The 19,719-nt window shown below is 42.3% G+C and overlaps 1 protein-coding gene across 4 annotated transcripts in view; it reads right to left on the bottom strand.

Annotated features, from left to right (window-relative positions):
• Positions 1-19,719, bottom strand: part of LOC141106091 (uncharacterized) — a 145,585-nt gene that overhangs the window by 94,426 nt on the left and 31,440 nt on the right. For all 4 annotated transcript variants that reach the window (XM_073596514.1, XM_073596516.1, XM_073596517.1 and 1 more), the window contains 3 exons: positions 6,507-6,539; positions 5,788-6,371; positions 5,438-5,576 (listed from right to left, as the gene is read on the bottom strand). In XM_073596514.1, coding sequence (XP_073452615.1) covers positions 5,438-5,576; positions 5,788-6,371; positions 6,507-6,539 — 756 coding nt within the window. The remainder of the gene's footprint in view (positions 1-5,437; positions 5,577-5,787; positions 6,372-6,506; positions 6,540-19,719) is intronic.

Here is a 19,719-nt window from a genome sequence, read left to right as displayed (position 1 = left end):
CAGTGTGCGGCGTATGGTCTGAGCACTGACAGGCTGACCCCCCACCCTGTCAATCTCTGCAGTGATGCTGGCAGCACTCACACGTCTATTTCCCAAAGACAACCACCGGATATGATGCTGAGCATGTGCACTCAACTTCTTTGGTTGACCATGGTGAGGCCTGTTCTGTGTGGAACCTATCCTGTTAAACCACTGTATGGTCTTGGCCACCATGCTACAGCTCCGTTTCAAGGTCTTGGCAATATTTTTATAACCTAGGCCATCTTTATGTAGAGCAACAATTCTTTTTTTCAGATCCTCAGAGAGTTCTTTGCCATAAGCTGCCATATTGAACTTCCAGTGACCAGTATGAGAGAGTGAGAGAGATAACAATAATTTTAACACACCTGCTCCCCCATTCACACATGAGACCTTGTAACACTAATGAGTGAGGGAAAATGGTTAATTGGGCCCAATTTGTACATTTTCACTTAGGGGTGTACTCACTTTTGTTGCCAGCGGTTTAGACATTAATGGCTGTGTGTTGAGTTATTTTGAGGGGACAGAAAATTTACATTCTTATACAAGCTGTACACTCACTACTTAGTTTACATTGTAGCAAAGTGTAATTTCTTCAGTGTTGTCACATGGAAAGATATAACAAAAAATATTTACATAAATGTTAGGGGTGTACTCACTTTTGTGAGATACTGTACATAATCCTTCACCCACAGTTGATCCAGAGGAAGGCAAAAAAAAAACCCTGCAAAGCATGCTCCAATTTGCTACAGCAGGGGAAAAAATTCCTTCCTGATCCCCCGAGAGGCAATCAGATTTTCCCTAGATCAACTTTGCCTATAAATGTCAGTACCCGGTTATATTATGTACATTTAGGAAAGAATCCAGGTCTTTTTTAAAGCAATCTATTGAGCTGGCCAGAACCACCTCTGGAGGAAGTCTATTCCTTATTTTCACAGCTCTTACTGTGAAGAAACCTTTCGGTATTTGAAGATGAATTTTTTTTTCCTCTAGATGCAAAGAGTGCCCCCTTGTCCTCTGTGATGATCTAAAGAAACTCAACACCAAGTTCACTATATGGACCACTTATGTATTTGTACATGTTGATCATACCCCCCCCCCCCCCCAATCTCCTCTTCTCAAGAGAATAAATTCAGTTCCTCTAATCTCTCCTCATAGCTGAGCTCCTCCATGCCTCTCCAATTTTTGAGAACTGGTGCCAAAAACTGAACTGCAGTCCATACCTCTCTGGAGTCCATACTTCTCTTAACCACTTACGGACCGCCCGCCGTCGTTATACAACGGTACTTTGAAGATATCGTTTTTATGGCAGCAGCTAGCTGTCATAACCCTGGTATCCTCTTCTTCATCAGGCGGTCCGCTTTCAGATTAAAGTGGTCCCTGCAGCGGATTCGCCGCAAGATCACTTTTATCGGCGGCAGGAGATGGCCCCCCTGCTGCGCTCTGGTGCCCTCCACCCGCCTTAGTAAGAGAGGTGACTAAGTACCCGATGGTCACTCTGACTGGGCTCCAGAGATCCTGTGTGGAGATTGGACAAAGTTTCAGAAGGACAAGCAGCCTTGCAGCCAGCTCTGGGAATTATGGCAGAGTATCTAGATGGAAGCCTCTCCTTAGTGAAAAACACATGAAAGCCTGCTTGGAGTTTTCCAAAAATACCTGAAGGACTGACTGTGAGGAACAAGATTTTCTGGTCTGACGAAACCAAAATGAAACTGTTTCTCAATTCTAAACATTATGTCTCGGGGAAACCAGGTGCTGCTCATCGCCTTCCCAATACCATCCCAACAATGAAGTGTGGTGGTGGCAGCATCATGCTGTGGGGCTGTTTTTCAGCAGCAGGGACTGGGAGACTGGTCAGGGTTGAGGGAAAGCTGAATGCAGCAAAGTACAGAGATATCCTCAATGAAAACCTGTTTCACAGCGCTCAGGATCTCAGACTGGGCCGAAAGTTCCCCTTCCAAGATGACAACGGTCCTAAGAACACAGCCAAAACCATACAGGGGTGACTTAGGGACAACTCTGTGAATGTTGAGTGGCCCAGCTAGAGCCCTGATAGGATTTGCAGGGAAGAAAGGCAGAAAATCCCCCAATCCAGGTGTGCAAAACTTGTTGCGTCATACCGAAAAAGACTTGCGGCTATAATTGCTGCCACAGGTGCTTCAACAAAGAACTGAATAAAGGGTCTGAATACTTAAGTACCTGTGATATTTCAGTTTTTTCTTTTTAATACATTTACAGAAATCTCTAAAATTCTGTTTTCACTTTGTCATTATGGTGTACGGAGTTTAGATTAATAAGAAAAAAAATTAATTTAAAAAACTGTAGTATAAGGCTGCAACATAACAAAGTTGAAAAAAGTGAAGGGGATCTGAATACTTTATGAACACATATAGCAACATTCCTCACCCCATGCTACTAACCCACACACTCCTAAAAATATCCTAGTATCTACCTTGGAACCCCTTCTTTACACTTTCTTGCTACCTCCCTTTGCCCACTTCACCCTGCTTATTCCCTCCTAGATTTCCCCTATTCCTCTCTATATTTTCCTGTACGTTCTCCATATCAGATTTTCCCTACTCTCCCCAGATCGGAAACAGTTCCCAGTTCTTAGTGGCCCTTGAGAATTTCTATCATTCTTTTTAGCAAATGGTAAGGTGAGGAGAGACAGCAGGGGTTGATACACACTGTATGTACCCTTCTGAGCTCAGGTCACTTATTTAAGGCAACACCCTGGATTTTAGGCTAATTGAAAAAAAAACAAAGGGGTGATTTACTAAAGCAAATAGGTTATTCACTTTGGAAAGGAAATCACATTTTCTTTCCAAAGAAGCTAGTGAATGTAGTGAGGTATCACTTTGCAAAAAAAAAAAAAAAAAAGAACAGTCAAGTTAACTCTTATTAACTAAGCTCTTGGGCAAATTTCCTTGTATGGGAAAATGTCCTTGCATAGTAAACAGTTTCCCTTTAGTAAATGAGCCCCTAAGCCTAACTTTTCTATTACATCTGCTAGATGGAAGTTCCATGGTTTAGAAGTATCTAGTGATACAAGTGGTGGCTTTTCAATATTTACAGAGAACTTACATTATTCACAGCATTGATTTATGAGGTAGATTTTATGTTTTATGCACATGTGAAAAAATGCTGCAAAAAAAAAAAAAAAAAAATGCTTTCAGAAACAGAATCGTTAAAGCGGTTGTATACCTAGAAGAAGAAAAAAAAAATTATAAGGCAAAGGCATAATGAGCAAATATGCAAAGCATACTAGCTCATTATGAAATACTTACCTTAAAACGAAGCCGCACCGCACCAAGGGAGCTGACATTTTGCCTCGGTGATTTTTCCGTGTTCACGGCTCCAGCACCGTGAGTGGCCGGAGCCATGATGACGTCACTCCCGCACATGCGCGTGGGAGCTCTCCATTCCGGCAAGTTCTGGCACAATACGCCAGACCTTTGTCAGACCTTAACTGCACATGAGTCGCTGACGTCAACTCCATTTGACACCATTGATCTCGACCAAGTCTCTAACTCCATTTGTAGAAATGCAGCCCAAGACTTGCAAGGAAACTCCACCATGCTTCACTATTGCCTGCAGACCATCATTATTGTACTGCTCTCCAGCCATTTGGCAAACAAACTGCCTCCTGCTACATGTCAAATGAAAAAACTGCGCTAAAATGAGACCAAATAAAGAATGTAGTAGCACAATTGATGCTATGTAACTCAAATAACTTGAGAAGCACCGTAGAAAATAGTGATGTGAGATAGGAAAGTCTATCCACCTGTAAAATCACAGCCCCTGGACGACGTCAGTTTTGACAAAACGACGTAGGGAGAGCGGCGTGCTGAATCCACCATTACAAAGTACAGTCCTGGAAGATACAGGCGATTGTTTGAGAGAGCTGGCCGGCTCGGATGTTTGTGTCAGATGCCAATTTTATCTTTTTTCATGTAAGTGCAACACTTTTTATTATCATTAAAGAAACATACAGTTTTACACTATGGGAACTCTTTTCTTTCTATATTTGGTTGCTAGCTGACAGAGATGCTTGAGAGAGATTAAAGAGAAGGAGAAGTGGTTTCTGATCGCTTGAATAAGAGACTGTGGCTGGGTCATAAGCCAAAAAGTGGAATTAATCTCCTGATAAGAGATCTGGGCAGCTGGTAAGGGGGCTGTGATTTTACAGGTGGATGGACTTTCCTATCTCACATCACTATTTTCTACGGTGCTTCTCAAGTTTGATGTCACCTGTTATGTAAAGGAGAGACTCTATTATATCCTGACTAGGGATCAGTCAACAGCATTTCCGGCTCACTTCTCTTAGAAATTAATAACTCCCACATGTACTCTTATTTTACTAGGATGCGATTTTCTTTCTATGATGCGTTTATTTGCAACATGGCAGAGTGAAAGTACTGTGTAATACAGTGGCATTCATTTAAATTTTCTCGCGTTATTTGAGTTACATAGCATCAATTGTGCTACTACATTCTTTATTTGGTCTCATTTTAGCGCAGTTTTTTCGTTTGACATTTTGCTAATTGTGGGTATCTCACATTTTAAACTGCAGCAAGACCTCCATTACCTATATTTTCTAAGACAGATGGGTAATCATAACCTTGTCTTTCTTGGAAATATATATTTTCTGACAGCGCTGTATTTTATATTTATATTATATGCCTCCTGCTACAGCCAAATATTTGACATTTTGGCCCATCAGTCTAGAGCACCTGCTACCATTTTTCTGCACCCTAGTTCCTATGTTTTTGTGCATAGTTGAGTCACTTAGGCCTTGATTTCATGTCGGAGGTAGTGCTTTTTGACTGAAATTCTTCCATGAAGACCACTTCTGGCCAGACTTCTCAGGAGCGTAGATGGGTGTTCCTGGGTCTCACTGGTTTCTGCCAGTTCTGTGCTGATGGCACTGCTGAACATCTTCTGACGTGAAAGGGAAGTAAACATGATATGTCTTTCATCTGCTGCATTAAGTTTCCTTGGATGACCACTGCGTCAATGGTCCACAACATTGCTTGTTTATTTGTGCTTCTTTAAAAGAGCTTGAAAAGCACATGTTAAAATCCCAGTCTGCTTTGAAATCTTTGTCTGGAAGAGACCTTGCTGATGCAGTGTAACTACCTTGTGTCTTGTTGCTGTGCTCAGGCTTGCCATGGTGTATACCTGTGACGTGGAACTGTAGTGGAGTTTGCCTGTTCCTCACCCAGTTTTAAGCCTTCTACACAGCTGTTTATGTTTCAGTTAATGAAAAAAAACAATCAAAATATATATTTTTGAAAGCAATTTTACTTGACATAATTTCTTCATACCTACCTAACACTTTTGCACAGTATTTGTGGAGATTTTTTGTGTTGATCAAAATGCCTTATATAATGACTGAAGTTATTGGAAAGAGTGTTACCTTTTGTGTAGGTGCCAAGCATGTACTCTGTCACTCTTTCGATAACATCGATAAACATTGTCCAGTGCTTTTTCCCGATGAAGTCACAAATTTGAGAGAAAAGTAACACACTTGAGTCTGTGTATTTCTTTTGAAAGAGCTATAATAAACACATAAATATTAACTTAAATGAATGAATAAATACATAAGGCTAGAGTATCAGGTATGGTTTCTGTTAATTTAGAATATACCACTGAAAATAAATCGTAATTTTTCTTGGCATATTAATGTTTCTTATCCAGTTTTTTGTCTAATATATAGATTTTGCCTTTTAAAAATGTAAATGTATTTTATATATTTGCACTGCATACCTTTTCGCAAATGGCGACTATAAAGATGTGCTTAATATCCCATGGCAGATTACTCAGAATTTTGGTGAGAGCAACTGGCGGTGTTGCCACCTTTTCAGACAATTTAGGATCTATCATTGAAAGGCAGTTATCAAATTTCTTGACATACTGATCATTGTTATCCAGTTTATTTGGCCATATCTTCATTTTAGCATGCAAAGAAGCAGTAAGTTTGTGGTAGGTTTCTTGGCAAATCTGCTCACATCTATTTTTGCTGGCTTTGCACTTAGATAATGTCAACATTTTCATCTTCATCTTCAAGTTGCTGTCATGATATTTGTAAATTCTGTAAAATATAGCAGCTGAAATCCAGAAGTATAATTGTTCAAGTTCCATTGTATTCTGTTTTTGCCTGAGATGCCTAATTTGATTTTCAAATTCCTCCAAATTGGCATTGTTTGAAAAGTTTGCAATGTCCTCACGGATTGTTCTTGCTAAGTTTTTTGCAGCACCTTGCCTCATGATTACATTGGAGCTGTGGCAAAAACTGAGGAGGTCATGAGGTGATGCCGTGATATTGGTGCTTTGAAGTAACAAATTCCCATCTAAAAAAAAATGCACAAATACATTGGCATTGATTTTATTTACATGACACATCATCTTTTGGCCTCAAGTACAGGTTGCTTGAAAAGGCTTTTCTAAATAGCCATATTGGCTTATATTACCTACTAAGCACTTACCCAATCTTGGTATTTCGGCAAAAGCAGCACTTCCTACAAAGGTAAATAAAACAAAAATAAGTACATTTTGCTATTCATTCAAATCTTAAAGCGTAAGTTCACCTTCAGCACTAAAAAGCAAATTCCTTCATAAATCATGCCCAACATTGATGACAATCTTAATGTGCATAATATTCTTTTGTAAAAATTACTCACCCCTGACTTCTACATATCCCATTTTTGGGATAGTTGGGAAGTTGCATGAAATTTAAGAAAAACTGACCCAGTAGAAAAACAGACCCAATATACACGTGTCTATATATACTGGAGATCAAAACTATTTCTTCTTTATATCTTGTTTATTTGTACAAATCTCCTTTAAGGGGGCGTGGCAAGGGGTATGTCCTATGCCTGCATACTTTTGCTGATAGGTGTCCCTCATTCCCATCTCAAAAATTTGGGGAGGTATGCTTTATATCCATACCTCTTACGCTTTCTGTATCTCTATTTCCATCTCTCTCTCTATATCTCTCACTCTCCGTAGTTCTCTTTCCTCCTCTCTCTTTATTTTTCAAACCCCCCCCATACATACCTCTCTCCATTTAGCTCTATTTATAGCAACACGCGTTATAATAAAAAACATACAAATCTCATAAACTTATGTGTATACATATGTGAAATCTCATATAAAAATAAATTGTGCAGCGTTATGGGTGAGACTACCAAAAACAATTCTTTTTCAACTTTTCAATTAGTATGTGGAAAAAAAAAATCACACACACAACATATACAGTAAACAATTTACCAATAATACTCCAAAAGTGATTAGTGAAAAAAAAGAACATTAGTAATGCTGACATAAAAAAAAAATAAAAAACTCTCTTCAACTCACCACATACCACAACAAGGATATGCGCTCACCGATCCACACACCACCACATTTTAAGAGGACTGATAGATCAGCGTTACTAAACACTTTTCATTTTCTTTTTTTTTTCTCACTAATTGCTTTTGGAGGATTATCAGTAAATTATTTACCGTATATGTTGTGTGTGCGTTATTTTGTTCCACATACCTAATTGAAAAGTTGAAAAAGGGAATCGTTTCCGGTAGTCTCACTCATGATGCTGCACAATTTAAGTTTAGATGAGATTTCACATATGTATACGCTTAAACGCATGGCATTTGTATGTTTTTTTATTAATGTATATTGCTATAAACTTTTTTTCTTTCAGGATTGGATAGTGTCTCCACTTGTGGCCGGTCCATTAGGGGCGCACGGCCCCCCCATCCATGCATCCGTCCCCTGATCTACATGCAGGACTCTAATGGGGGGATGGGTTTTTTTAAAGCACGTGATTAGAGCCAGAGGCTCTAAAAGGAAAAGGCTTCAAAAAAGGGTGGGCTGGGGGCACAGAGCACTGCTGCCGGCCACCGGAGGGGGGGGGGGTTGTTTGCCCCCCCCCCAAAAAAAAGCCGCCACTGAGTCTCTTTTTGTTTATACATTTCTCCCCTATATATATATATATATATATATATATATATATATATATATATATATATATATATACATATATACATACACATATACAGTATCCCGGAAAGTATTCAGACCCTCTTATATTTTTCACTTTTTGTTATATTGCAGCCATTTGCTAAAATCATTTAAGTTCATTTTTTTCCTCATTAACCACTTCAGCCCCGGACCATTATGCTGCCCAAGGACCAGAGGACTTTTTCCAATTTGGCACTGCGTTGCTTTAACTGCTAATTGCGCGGTCATGCAATGCTGTACCCAAACGAAATTTGCGTCCTTTTCTTCCCACAAATAGAGCTTTCTTTTGATGGTATTTGATCACCTCTGCCGTTTTTATTTTTTGCGCTATAAATGGAAAAAGACCGAAAATTTTGAAAAAAAATGATATTTTCTACTGTTTGTTATAAAAAAAATCCAATAAACTCAATATTAGTCATACATTTAGGCCAAAATGTATTCGGCCACATGTCTTTGGTAAAAAAATGTCAATAAGCGTATATTTATTTGTAGACGCTATAACTTTTGCGCAAACCAACTAGGGTACATTTTCTGGAATTTACACAGCTTTTAGCTTATGACTGCCAATGTCATTTCTTGAGGTGCTAAAATGGCAGGGCAGTACAACCCCCCCCCCAAATGACCCCATTTTGGAAAGTAGACACCCCAAGGAAATTGCTGAGAGGCATGTTGAACCCATTGAATATTTATTTTTTTTGTCCCAAGTGATTGAATAATGACACAAAAAAAAAAAAAAATATTTACAAAAAGTTGTCACTAAATGATATATTGCTCACACAGGCCATGGGCCTATGTGGAATTGCACCCCAAAATACATTCAGCTGCGTACAGGGATACCACATGTGTGGGACTTTTTTGGAGCCTAGCCGCATACGGGGCCCCGAAAACCAATCACCGCCTTCAGGATTTCTAAGGGCATACATTTTTGATTTAACTCCTCACTACCTATCACAGTTTTGAAGGCCATAAAATGCCCAGATGGCACAAAAACCCCCCAAATGACCCCATTTTGGAAAGTAGACACCCCAAGCTATTTGCTGAGAGGCATGTTGAGTTCATGGAATATTTTATATTTTGACACAAGTTGTGGGAAAGCGACACATTTTTTTTTTTGCACAAAGTTGTCACCAAATGATATATTGCTCACACAGGCCATGGGCATATGTGGAATTGCACCCCAAAATACATTTAGCTGCTTCTCCTGAGTATGGGGATACCCCAAGTAGACACCCAAAGCTATTTGCTGAGAGGCATGGTGAGTATTTTGCAGCTCTCATTTGTTTTTGAAAATGAAGAAAGACAAGAAAAAACATTTTTTTTTCTTTTTTCAATTTTCAAAACTTTGTGACAAAAAGTGAGGTCTGCAAAATACTCACTATACCTCTCAGAAAATAGCTTGGGGTGTCTTTCCAAAATGGGGTCATTTGGGGTTTTTTTTTTGCCACCTGGGCATTCCATGGCCTCCGAAACTGTGATAAGCAGTGAAGAGTGAAATCAAAAATGTACGCCCTTAGAAAGCCTGAAGGCGGTGATTGGTTTTCGGGGTCCCGTACGCGGCTAGGCTCCCAAAAAGTCTCACACATGTGGTATCCCCATACTCAGGAGAAGCAGCTGAATGTATTTTGGGGTGTAATTTCACATATTCCCATGGGATGTTGGAGCAATATATTATTTAGTGACAACTTTGTGCACAAAAAAAAAAAAAAAAATGGTCTCTTTCCCGCAACTTGTGTCACAATATAAAATATTCCATGGACTCGACATGACTCTCAGCAAATAGCTTGGGGTGTCTACTTTCCAAAATGGGGTCATTTGGGGGGGGGGGGGTTGAACTGTCTTGGCATTTTATGCACAACATTTAGAAGCTTATGTCACACATCACCCACTCTTCTAACCACTTGAAGACAAAGCCCTTTCTGACACTTTTTGTTTACATGAAAAATTTTTTTTTTTTTGCAAGAAAATTACTTTGGACCCCCAAACATTATATATTTTTTTAAAGCAAATGCCCTACAGATTAAAATGGTGGGTGTTTCATTTTTTTTTTTTCACACAGTATTTGCGCAGCGATTTTTCAAACGCATTTTTTGGGGGAAAAAACACACAATTTTAATGCGCTAAAACACACTATATTGCCCAAATGTTTGATGAAATAAAAAAGATGATCTTAGGCCGAGTCCATGGATACCAAACATGACATGCTTTAAAATTGCGCACAAACGTGCAGTGGCGACAAACTAAATATATTTTTAAAAGCCTTTACAGGTTACCACTTTAGATTTACAGAGGAGGTCTACTGCTAAAATTACTGCCCTCGATCTGACGTTCGCGGTGACACCTCACATGCATGGTGCAATTGCTGTTTACATTTGACGCCAGACCGATGCTTGCGTTCGCCTTTGCGCGAGAGCAGGGGGGGACAGGGGTGCTTTTTTTTTTTTTCTTCTTTATTATTTTTTTGCTTTTTTATCTTATTTTTAAACTGTTCCTTTCATTTTTTTTAATCATTTTTATCTCAGGGAATGTAAATATCCCCTATGATAGCAATAGGTAGTGACAGGTACTCTTTTTTGAAAACATTGGGGTCTATTGGACCCTAGATCTCTCCTCTGCCCTCAAAGCATCTGACCACACCAAGATCGGTGTGATAAAATGCTTTCCCAATTTCCCAATGGCGCTGTTTACATCCGGCAAAATCTAAGTCATGAAATGCTCGTAGCTTCCGGTTTCTTAGGCCATAGAGATGTTTGGAGTCACTCTGGTCTCTGATCAGCTCTATGGTCAGCTGGCTGAATCACCGGCTGCATTCTCAGGTTCCCTGTTGAGACAGGAGAGCCAGAGAAAAACACGAAAGACGGTGGGGTGGGGTGGGGGGGGGCATTCCCTCCCACTGCTTGTAAAAGCAGTCTAGAGGCTAATTAGCCGCTAGGATTGCTTTTACATGAAAGCCGACCGCTGGCTAAAAAGAATGATACAAAGATGATACCTAAACCTGCAGGCATCATTCTGGTATAACCACTCAGTCGATGGCGTACCTGAAGACACAGTAAATGGTAAAGTATAAAAAATTACATACCTGAAAAGCAAACATGATAAAACATAACAATAAAACATTGCAGAATAGAATACAGTAAAAAAAGAGCAGAACAATAGAGAGAGAATAGAGAGAGAGAGAGAACAATAAAACGACAACTATTTTCTTTTATTTTATATATTTTTTTTATTTACACTTTTTTTTTGTAACTAACTTTTATAACTGTAACCGGTTCCAGGTTCGGGTCTCTCAAAATGCGATGGCATCTTGGGAGACCCTGTGAAAGTGTGTCCTAGTCTGTGCAATGCTGTACCCTACGCTAATACTCAACTAGTGAATGGTAGCGTTCAAAACATTCACCAATGCAAAGACCAGGATTGTCAGGACAGGAGGGACAATAATAGCGGGTGTCACGCCTATATCCGCGCTTGCTGCAGACACAACATCTTTTTTGGGGGGGGGTTCGTTGGGTAGGGGTACTCGGGAGGACATAAAGAAAATGCCTCTCATGCAGCCGACTGCATTTGGTTGGGGATGTGAATGGGGGAAGTACAGGTGCTGCAGAAGTGGTGGGTTCCCAATTAGGATTGGCGAATGCAGCAGGAAGGGCATGATGGGCACGACAGGCCTGTTTGTCTTATTCTTGGTGGCAGCGGGACACTACTTGTGCTTGCCACCTCACCAGCTTGAACTGCACTTATGGGACTCGCCATGTCACCAAGTGTTACTGCAGTGCTGGTTTGACTACGACCGGGGTGTACTAGGCCACTGGTGCTTGCCAGTTCACCAAAACGCTACCAAAAAAACTGTTAGCGATCGCAGGGATCAGGCCTGACTCTGCGAACACTGCAGTTATGCGTTTAGTGTTTTGTAAGTGACAGTGATCGATCGATACTGCACTTGGGTGGGCTGGGCTGGGCGGAGGGGCAAAACGCAGGTGCTAGCAGGTATCTGGGCTGATCCCGCTAATACTGCGTTTTTGGGAACCCTAAACTGCTGGGGACGCTAGTATAGATCTGATCGGATCAGATATTGATCCGATCAGATACTATACCACTAAGAGAGGTGTACAGTGCGTGCGTGGGTGTTAGCGGTACTGGCGCTAACCTGACGCTGCCTGGGGCTGGTGCTTGCCAGTTCACCAAAATGCTACCAAAAAAACTGTTAGCGATCGCAGGGATCAGGCCTGACTTTGCGAACGCTGCAGTTATGCGTTTAGTGTTTTGTAAGTGACAGTGATCGATCGATACTGCACTTGGGTGGGCTGGGCCGGGCAGAGAGGCAAAACGCAGGTGCTAGCAGGTATCTGGGCTGATCCCGCTAACACTGCGTTTTTGGGAACCCTAAACTGCTGGGGATGCTAGTATAGATCTGATCGGATCAGATATTGATCCGTTCAGATACTATACCACTAAGGGAGGCGTATGCTGCGTGCGTGGGTGTTAGCGGTACTGGCGCTAATCTGACGCTGCCTGGGGCGACGCATATCACCGCCGGGCGATCAGGGGGCTAAACCTTTATTCGGTAATAAATGGCGGGTGCCCTGACACTATAAAAAATAAATGAACTAACCAGTGTCACCCGTAATGGTTATACGGTGATCAGTGGTGAAAGGGTTAACTAGGGGGCAATCAAGGGGTTAAAACATTTATTAGATAGTATATGGGGGTCCCTGTCGCTATAAAACACTGACGGCGAACCTAAATATTTACGTCCCTAACTAGCGTCACCAGTGACACTAATACAGCGGTCAGAAAAATGATCGCTTAGTGACACTGGCGACAGGGGGTGATCAAGGGGTTAAAACTTTAACACACTAACTGTTACAAACTGACACCATGCAGTAATCAAAAAAAAAAAAAAACTGCTTGGTGTCAGTGTGACGGGGGGGGGGGGGGGTGTAATGTGTGCCTGGCATGTTCTACTGTGTGTGTGTGTTTGGTGCACTCACATTACAGTCTTCTCTCCTCGGGCCGGAACGGAAACTGCCGAGCCGAGGAGAGGTGACATCACTTCCTCCGCTTCGGTTTACATTACAGAAGCCGAGGAAGTCTGTCATTGGCCAGGAGCGATCGCGAGGGGGGAGCCACGAATGAGTGGCCTCCCCCTCACCTTTGATCGCCCCTGACCTGAATCCGACCGCCGCTGGCACCCGGGGGGGGTCCGATCGGACCCCCCACCCGCGGGCAGGCAAGGACGTACATGTAAGCCCTTTTGCCTGCCCGTGCCACTCTGCCGACGTACATTGTCGTGCGGCGGTCGTCAAGTGGTTAATGCACACACAGCACCCCATATTGACAGAAAAACACAGAATTGTTGACAGGTTTGCAGATTTATTAAGCACTTGCCGACCGCCTCACGGCCATGTACTTTGGCAGAATGGCACGGGCAGCCAGAATCACGTACCTGTACGTGATCTGCCTTCCATGGGCGGTTTGGACCCCCGCTGCCCGAGGCGGTCGGCTTGTGTCGGGGAGCGATGAGAGGCGAGGGGGAGACCATCCATTCGTGGCCCCCCCCTCGCGATCGCTCCCAGCCAATGGGATCATTCCTCTGCTGCTGTATGCTAAACAGCAGCAAAGGAAATGATGTCATCTCTCCTCGGCTCGGTATTTTCCGTTCAGGCGCCGATCACCCCCCAATTACCCCCCCCCCGTCACACGGTCACCAAGCAGTTTTTTTTTTTTCTGATTACTGCATTGGTGTCAGTTTGTGACAGTTAGTGTGGTAAGGCAGTTAGTGTTAGCCCCATTTAGGTCTAGGGTACCCCCCTAACCCCCCCTAAGTTTTAACCCCTTGATCACCCTCCATCGCCAGTGTCGCTAAGCGATCATTTTTCTGATCGCTGTATTAGTGTCACTGGTGACGCTAGTTAGGGAGGTAAATATTTAGGTTAGCTGTCAGCGTTTTATAGCGTCAGGGACCCCCATATACTACCTAATAAATGTTTTAACCCCTTGATTGCCCCCTAGTTAACCCTTTCACCAGTGATCACCGTATAACTGTTACGGGTGACGCTGGTTAGTTCGTTTATTTTTTTATAGTGTCAGGGCACCCGCCGTTTATTATCGAATAAAGGTTTAACCCCCTGATCGCCCGGCGGTAATATGCGTCGCCCCAGGCAGCGTCAGATTAGCGCCAGTACCACTAACACCCATGCACGCAGCATACGCCTCCCTTAGTGGTATAGTATCTGAATGGATCAATATCTGATCCGATCAGATCTATACTAGCGTCCCCAGCAGTTTAGGGTTCCCAAAAACGCAGTGTTAGCGGGATCAGCCCAGATACCTTCTAGCACTTGCGTTTTGCCCCTCCGCCCGGCCCAACCCAGCCCACCCAAGTGCAGTAGCGATCGATCACTGTCACTTACAAAACACTAAACGCATAACTGCAGCACTCGCAGAGTCAGGCCTGATCCCTGCGATCGCTAACAGTTTTTTTGGTAGCGTTTTGGTGAACTGGCAAGCACCATCCCCAGGCAGCGTCAAGTTAGCGCCAGTACCGCTAACACCCACGCACGCACCGTACACCTCCCTTAGTGGTATAGTATCTGAACGGATCAATATCTGATCCGATCAGATCTATACTAGCATCCCCAGCAGTTTAGGGTTCCCAAAAATGCAGTGTTAGTGGGATCAGCCCAGATACCTGCTAGCACCTGCGTTTTGCTCCTCGGCCCAGCCCTGCCCAGCCTACCCAAGTGCAGTATCGATCGATCACTGTCACTTACAAAACACTAAACGCATAACTGCAGCGTTCGCAGAGTCAGGCCTGATCCCTGCGATTGCTAACAGTTTTTTTTTGGTAGCGTTTTGGTGAACTGGCAAGCACCAGCGGCCTAGTACACCCCGGTCATAGTCAAACCAGCACTGCAGTAACACTTGGTGACGTGGCGAGTCCCATAAGTGCAGTTCAAGCTGGTGAGGTGGCAAGCACAAATAGTGTCCCGCTGCCACCAAGAAGACAAACACAGGCCCGTCGTGCCCATAATGCCCTTCCTGCTACATTCGCCAATCCTAATAATTGGGAACCCACCACTTCTGCAGCACCCGTACTTCCCCCATTCACATCCCCAACCAAATGCAGTCGGCTGCATGAGAGGCATTTTCTTTATGTCCTCCCGAGTACCCCTACCCAACGAACCCCCCCAAAAAAGATGTTGTGTCTGCAGCAAGCGCGGATATAGGCGTGACACCCGCTATTATTGTCCCTCCTGTCCTTTGCATTGGTGAATGTTTTGAACGCTACCATACACTAGTTGAGTATTAGCGTAGGGTACAGCATTGCACAGACTAGGACACACTTTCACAGGGTCTCCCAAGATGCCATCGCATTTTGAGAGAGACCCGAACCTGGAACCGGTTACAGTTATAAAAGTTAGTTACAAAAAAAAGTGTAAAAAAAAAAAAAAAAAAAACACAAAAATATATATAATAAAAAAAAATAGTTGTCGTTTCATTGTTCTCTCTCTCTATTCTCTCTTTATTGTTCTGCTCTTTTTTTACTGTATTCTATTCTGCAATGTTTTATTGTTATTATGTTTTATCATGTTTGCTTTTCAGGTATGCAATTTTTTATACTTTACCATTTACTGTGTTTTATTGTTAACCATTTTTTGTCTAAAGGTACGCAATTCACGACTTTGAGTGGTTATACCAGAATGATGCCTGCAGGTTTAGGTATCATCTTGGTATCATTCTTTCTAGCCAGCGGTCGGCTTTCATGTAAAAGCAATCCTAGCAGCTAATTAGCCTCTAGACTGCTTTTACAAGCAGTGGGAGGGAATGCCCCCCCCCCCCCCCCCCACCGTCTTCTGTGTTTTTCTCTGGCTCTCCTGTCTCAACAGGGAACCTGAGAATGCAACCGGTGATTCAGCCAGCTGACCATAGAGCTGATCAGAGACCAGAGTGGCTTCAAACATCTCTATGGCCTAAGAAACTGGAAGCTACAAGCATTTCATGACTTAGATTTCGCCGGATGTAAACAGCGCCATTGGGAAATTGGGAAAGCATTTTATCACACCGATCTTGGTGTGGTCAGATGCTTTGAGGGCAGAGGAGAGATCTAGGGTCTAATAGACCCCTTTTTCAAAAAAAGAGTACCTGTCACTACCTATTGCTATCATAGGTGATATTTACATTCCCTGGGATAACAATAAAAATGATTTTTAAAAAAATATGAAAGGAACAGTTTAAAAATAAGATAAAAAAGCAAAAAAATAATAAAGGAGAAAAAAAAAAAAAAAAAAAGCACCCCTGTCCCCCCCTGCTCTCGCGTTAGGCTAACGCAAGCATCGGTCTGGCGTCAAATGTAAACAGCAATTGCACCATGCATGTGAGGTATCACCGCGAAGGTCAGATCGAGGGTAGTAATTTTAGCAGTAGACCTCCTCTGTAAATCTAAAGTGGTAACCTGTAAAGGCTTTTAAAAATGTATTTATTTTGTTGCCACTGCACGTTTGTGCGCAATATTAAAGCATGTCATGTTTGGTATCCATGGACTCGGCCTAAGATCATCTTTTTTATTTCATCAAACATTTGGGCAATATAGTGTGTTTTAGTGCATTAAAATTTTAAAAAGTGTGTTTTTTCCACAAAAAATGTGTTTGAAAAATCGCTGCGCAAATGCTGTGTGAAAAAAAAAAAAATGAAACACCCACCATTTTAATCTGTAGGGCATTTGCTTTAAAAAAATATATAATGTTTGGGGGTTCAAAGTAATTTTCTTGCAAAAAAGAAATAATTTTTTCATGTAAACAAAAAGTGTCAGAAACGGCTTTGTCTTCAAGTGGTTAGAAGAGTGGGTAATGTGTGACATAAGCTTCTAAATGTTGTGCATAAAATGCCAGGACAGTTCAAAACCCCCCCAAATGACCCCATTTTGGAAAGTAGACATCCCAAGCTATTTGCTGAGAGGCATGTCGAGTCCATGGAATATTTTATATTGTGACACAAGTTGCGGGAAAAAAACAAATTTTTTTTTTTTGCACAAAGTTGTCACTAAATGATATATTGCTCAAACATGCCATGGGAATATGTGAAATTACACCCCAAAATACATTCTGTTGCTTCTCCTGAGTACGGGGATACCACACGTGTGAGACTTTTTGGGAGCCTAGCCGCGTACGGGACCCCGAAAACCAATCACCGCCTTCAGGCTTTCTAAGGGCGTAAATTTTTGATTTCACTCTTCACTGCCTATCACAGTTTCGGAGGCCATGTAATGCCCAGGTGGCTTAAACCCCCCCCCCCCCCCCCAAATGACCCTATTTTGGAAAGTAGATACCCCAAGCTATTTGCGGAGAGGTATAGTGAGTATTTTGCAGATCTCACTTTTTGTCACAAAGTTTTGAAAATTAAAAAAGAAAAAAAAATGTTTTTCTTGTCTTTCTTCATTTTCAAAAACAAATGAAAGCTGCAAAATACTCACCATGCCTCTCAGCAAATAGCTTGGGGTGTCTACTTTCCAAAATGGGGTCATTTGGGGGGGGGGGGTTGTGCTACCTGGGCATTCCATGGCCTCCGAAACTGTGATAGGCAGTGAAGAGTGAAATCAAAAATTTACACCCTTAGAAATCCTGAAGGCGGTGATTGGTTTTCGGGGCCCCGTACGCGGTTAGGCTCCCAAAAAGTCCCACACATGTGGTATCCCTATACTCAGGAGAAGCAGCTAAATGTATTTTGGGGTGCAATTCCACATATGCCCATGTCCTGTGTGAGCAATATATCATTTAGTGACAACTTTGTGCAAAAAAAAAAAAAAAAAGTGTCACTTTCCCGCAACTTGTGTCAAAATATAAAATATTCCATGGACTCAACATGCCTCTCAGCAAATAGCTTGGGGTGTCTACTTTCCAAAATGGGGTCATTTGGGGGGCTTTGTGCCATCTGGGCATTTTATGGCCTTCAAAACTGATAGGTAGTGAGGAGTGAAATAAAAAATTTACGCCCTTAGAAATCCTGAAGGCGGTGATTGGTTTTCGGGGCCCCGTACGCGGCTAGGCTCCCAAAAAATCCCACACATGTGGTATCCCCGTACTCAGGAGAAGCAGCTGAATGAATTTTGGGGTGCAATTCCACATATGCCCATGGCCTGTGCGAGCAATATATCATTTAGTGACAACTTTTTGTAATTTTTTTTTTTTTTTGTCATTCAATCACTTGGGACAAAAAAAAAATTAATATTCAATGGGCTCAACATGCCTATTAGCAATTTCCTTGGGGCGTCTACTTTCCAAAATGGGGTCATTTGGGGGGGGGGGGGGGGGGTTGTACTGCCCTGCCATTTTAGCACCTCAAGAAATGACATAGGCAGTCAAACTAAAAGCTGTGTAAATTACAGAAAATGTACCCTAGTTTGTAGACGCTATAACTTTTGCACAAACCAATAAATATACGCTTATTGACATTTTTTTTACCAAAGACATGTGGCCGAATACATTTTGGCCTAAATGTATGACTAAAATTGAGTTTATTGGATTTTTTTATAACAAAAAGTAGAAAATGTAATTTTTTTTACGGTCTTTTTCCGTTTATAGCGCAAAAAATAAAAACCGCAGAGGTGATCAAACAACATCAAAAGAAAGCTCTATTTGTGGGAAGAAAAGAATGCAAATTTTGTTTGGGTACAGCATTGCATGACCGCGCAATTAGCAGTTAAAGCGACGCAGTGCCAAATTGTAAAAAGTGCTCTGGTCAGGAAGGGGGTAAATCCTTCCAGGGCTGAAGTGGTTAAAAAAGAAAAACTGAAATATCACATGGTCCTAAGTATTCAGACCCTTTGCTCAGTATTTAGTAGAAGCACCCTTTTTGATCAAATACAGCCATGAGTCATTTTGGGAAAACAACAAGTTTTTCACACCTGGATTTGGGGATCCTCTGCCATTCCCCCTTGCAGATCCTCTCCAGTTCTGTCAGGTTGGATGGTAAACGTTGGCGGACAGCCATTTTTAGGCCTCTCCAGAGATGCTCAATTGGGTTTAAGTCAGGGCTCTGGCTGGGCCATTCAAGAACAGTCACGGAGTTGTTGTGAAGCCACTCCTTCGTTAGTTTAGCTGTGTGCTTAGGGTCATTGTCTTGTTGGAAGGTAAACCTTCGGCCCAGTCTGAGGTCCTGAGCACTCTGGAGAAGGTTTTCATCCAGGATATCCTTGTACTTGGCCGCATTCATCTTTCCCTCGATTGTAACCAGTCGTCCTGTCCCTGTAGCTGAAAAACACCCCCACAGCATGATGCTGCCACCACCATGCTTCACTGTTGGGACTGTATTGGACAGGTGATGAGCAGTGCCTGGTTTTCTCCACACATACCACTTAGAATTAAGGCCAAAAAGTTCTATCTTGGTCTCATCAGACCAGAGAATCTTATTTCTCACCATCTTGGAGTCCTTCAGGTATTTTTTAGCAAACTCCATGCGGGCTTTCATGTGTCTTGCACTGAGGAGAGGCTTCTGTCGGGCCACTCTGCCATAAAGCCCCGACTGGTGGAGGGCTGCAGTGATGGTTGACTTTATACAACTTTCTCCTATCTCCCGACTGCATCTCTGGAGCTCAGCCACAGTGATCTTTGAGTTCTTCTTTACCTCTCTCACCAAGGCTCTTTTCCCCCGATAGCTCAGTTTGGCCGGACGGCCAGCTCTAGGAAG

This window comes from Aquarana catesbeiana, linkage group LG08, assembly GCF_042186555.1.
Source record: "Aquarana catesbeiana isolate 2022-GZ linkage group LG08, ASM4218655v1, whole genome shotgun sequence".
Classification (NCBI taxonomy): domain Eukaryota; kingdom Metazoa; phylum Chordata; class Amphibia; order Anura; family Ranidae; genus Aquarana; species Aquarana catesbeiana.
The sequence above is the reverse complement of the archived record's forward strand: the minus strand, read 5'-3'. Positions and strand labels throughout refer to the sequence as shown.